This window comes from Poecilia latipinna, unplaced genomic scaffold (assembly GCF_001443285.1).
Source record: "Poecilia latipinna isolate Pla-1442-1.1 unplaced genomic scaffold, P_latipinna-1.0 Scaffold1934, whole genome shotgun sequence".
NCBI lineage: Eukaryota > Metazoa > Chordata > Actinopteri > Cyprinodontiformes > Poeciliidae > Poecilia > Poecilia latipinna.
Genome location: NW_015114550.1, coordinates 42,827 through 44,478, shown reverse-complemented (window position 1 = coordinate 44,478; position 1,652 = coordinate 42,827). Strand labels below are relative to the sequence as shown.

Below are 1,652 nucleotides of genomic sequence, written 5' to 3'. Positions count from 1 at the left end.
TTTTTCAACTGATATTTTGACAACAGCTAATAAACACATACTTAAAAAAATAAATATTTTATGCATTTATTGCCAAAATAGCCTTCACAGAAAAACATTTAATGCATATAAATTTAATCAACATAAAAATAAAAAATTCTACTTATACACTGTGAAGATACAAGTAATTTTCAGGTTCAGTAACTGTCAAGGTCAGGTTTGTCAGTGGCAAACGTCTTTGCCACTTCGGCACAAGCACAGTGAGACGTTCAGAGGATAAAAACACTACACTCCAAGCAAAAATCAGATGACCCAGCTTTCTACCAGCATTAAAAGCACCACTTGCGCATGAATCTGAGGCTGTCGGAAGCGTGAAATGAGTCTCAAAAATCTTTGTGCACTAACTGAATCTGTGCGTAAATGCAGTTTTGTCTGTGTGTATCAGATAGCCACCTGATGCACACAGACAAAACTGCATACTTATTAAACATTTGTAGCCGTAGGAAAAGGTTTGAATTCAAAATTATCAGATTTGTAAGATAACAAAATCTGTGTGCAGAAATGTAATGCTTGTAGAAATTGTAACTGTGTGTGTGTACTTGTATTCGTAATTTCTTAATTTTTGATTATGCATTTCACCATATACTTACAAGTACCTGGAGTTATGCAGACATTTCCTCTTTACGGTTTACAAATCATGTTTCACAGATACAACTATCAAAAGTTACACACAAAGATGCTTACACAGATTACAAATCCAGTATTACACACACAGGTATTATAAGACTATTTTCACTCCATAAAAATGAAATGGAAAAAAGTGAAAATTGTATAAAATATTAAACTATTAACCAGATTATGAGGTATGACCAGAAAAAGGAACACTTACATTTTGATAGGTCAAAAATTCAGTGATGACCCCATTTCAGAAATTATAATGCTTGTTGGAACAACAAACATTTTTCAACAATGCAGCCTTTTCTGTAGCACTGTATTACAGAGATTCATCCCCTTCTGAAGACTCAAAATACATAACACAAACATAATACAAACATGTTTGTGTTTGTACAACATAATACAAAATACAAAACACAGCAAAAGCTGTGTTTTGTTTCAGTAATTTGTCAAATTGCTCTCACCTTCCTACTCCTGAGTCTCCATGCTCTCATCTTCTCCATCTCCTCCTTCTTCGAGAGCTTCATCCTCCTCTTCTTTTCTTTCTGGGGGTTTCTCATACGCCTTTTCTGATGGAGTGACAATTACTCCATCCCAAGTAGACATTTCTATGGCCAAGTCTGGGAAAGAACAGATAAGACTTAATCTTTTGTTTAGATATGTGATTCAACATGAAATATTCATATATATGGAGGACCAAAAACCAACATAATAAGAAATAAAAGAATAAACATTTAAATAAAAGAATAAATATATATTTTGATATGAAATAAAAGCATAAATATACTTTTGGAGTTTTCTTTTCCTTACACGAGTTTCTGTAAAGTAATGTATATATTTTCTTTTTCATTTCCCCTGAACATGCGTTTTTGTCAAGAAAAATAGATATTTTGCTTAGTCATTTTTACTTCTCCCTTTTCTGCTTGTTGTATTTCCGCTCGGAGTATTTCTGCTTGGTCTTCTTCTGTTTGCTGTATTTCTGCTGCATCAATATGTTA

At 32.9% G+C, this 1,652-nt stretch overlaps 1 protein-coding gene across 1 annotated transcript in view; it reads right to left on the bottom strand.

Moving 5' to 3' along the window:
- The window catches only part of ilf2 (interleukin enhancer binding factor 2), a 45,423-nt gene that overhangs the window by 14,246 nt on the left and 29,525 nt on the right, over positions 1 to 1,652 (bottom strand). The window contains exon 14 of the mRNA XM_015015617.1: positions 1,119 to 1,274. Coding sequence (XP_014871103.1) covers positions 1,123 to 1,274 — 152 coding nt within the window. The 3' untranslated portion in view covers positions 1,119 to 1,122. The remainder of the gene's footprint in view (positions 1 to 1,118; positions 1,275 to 1,652) is intronic.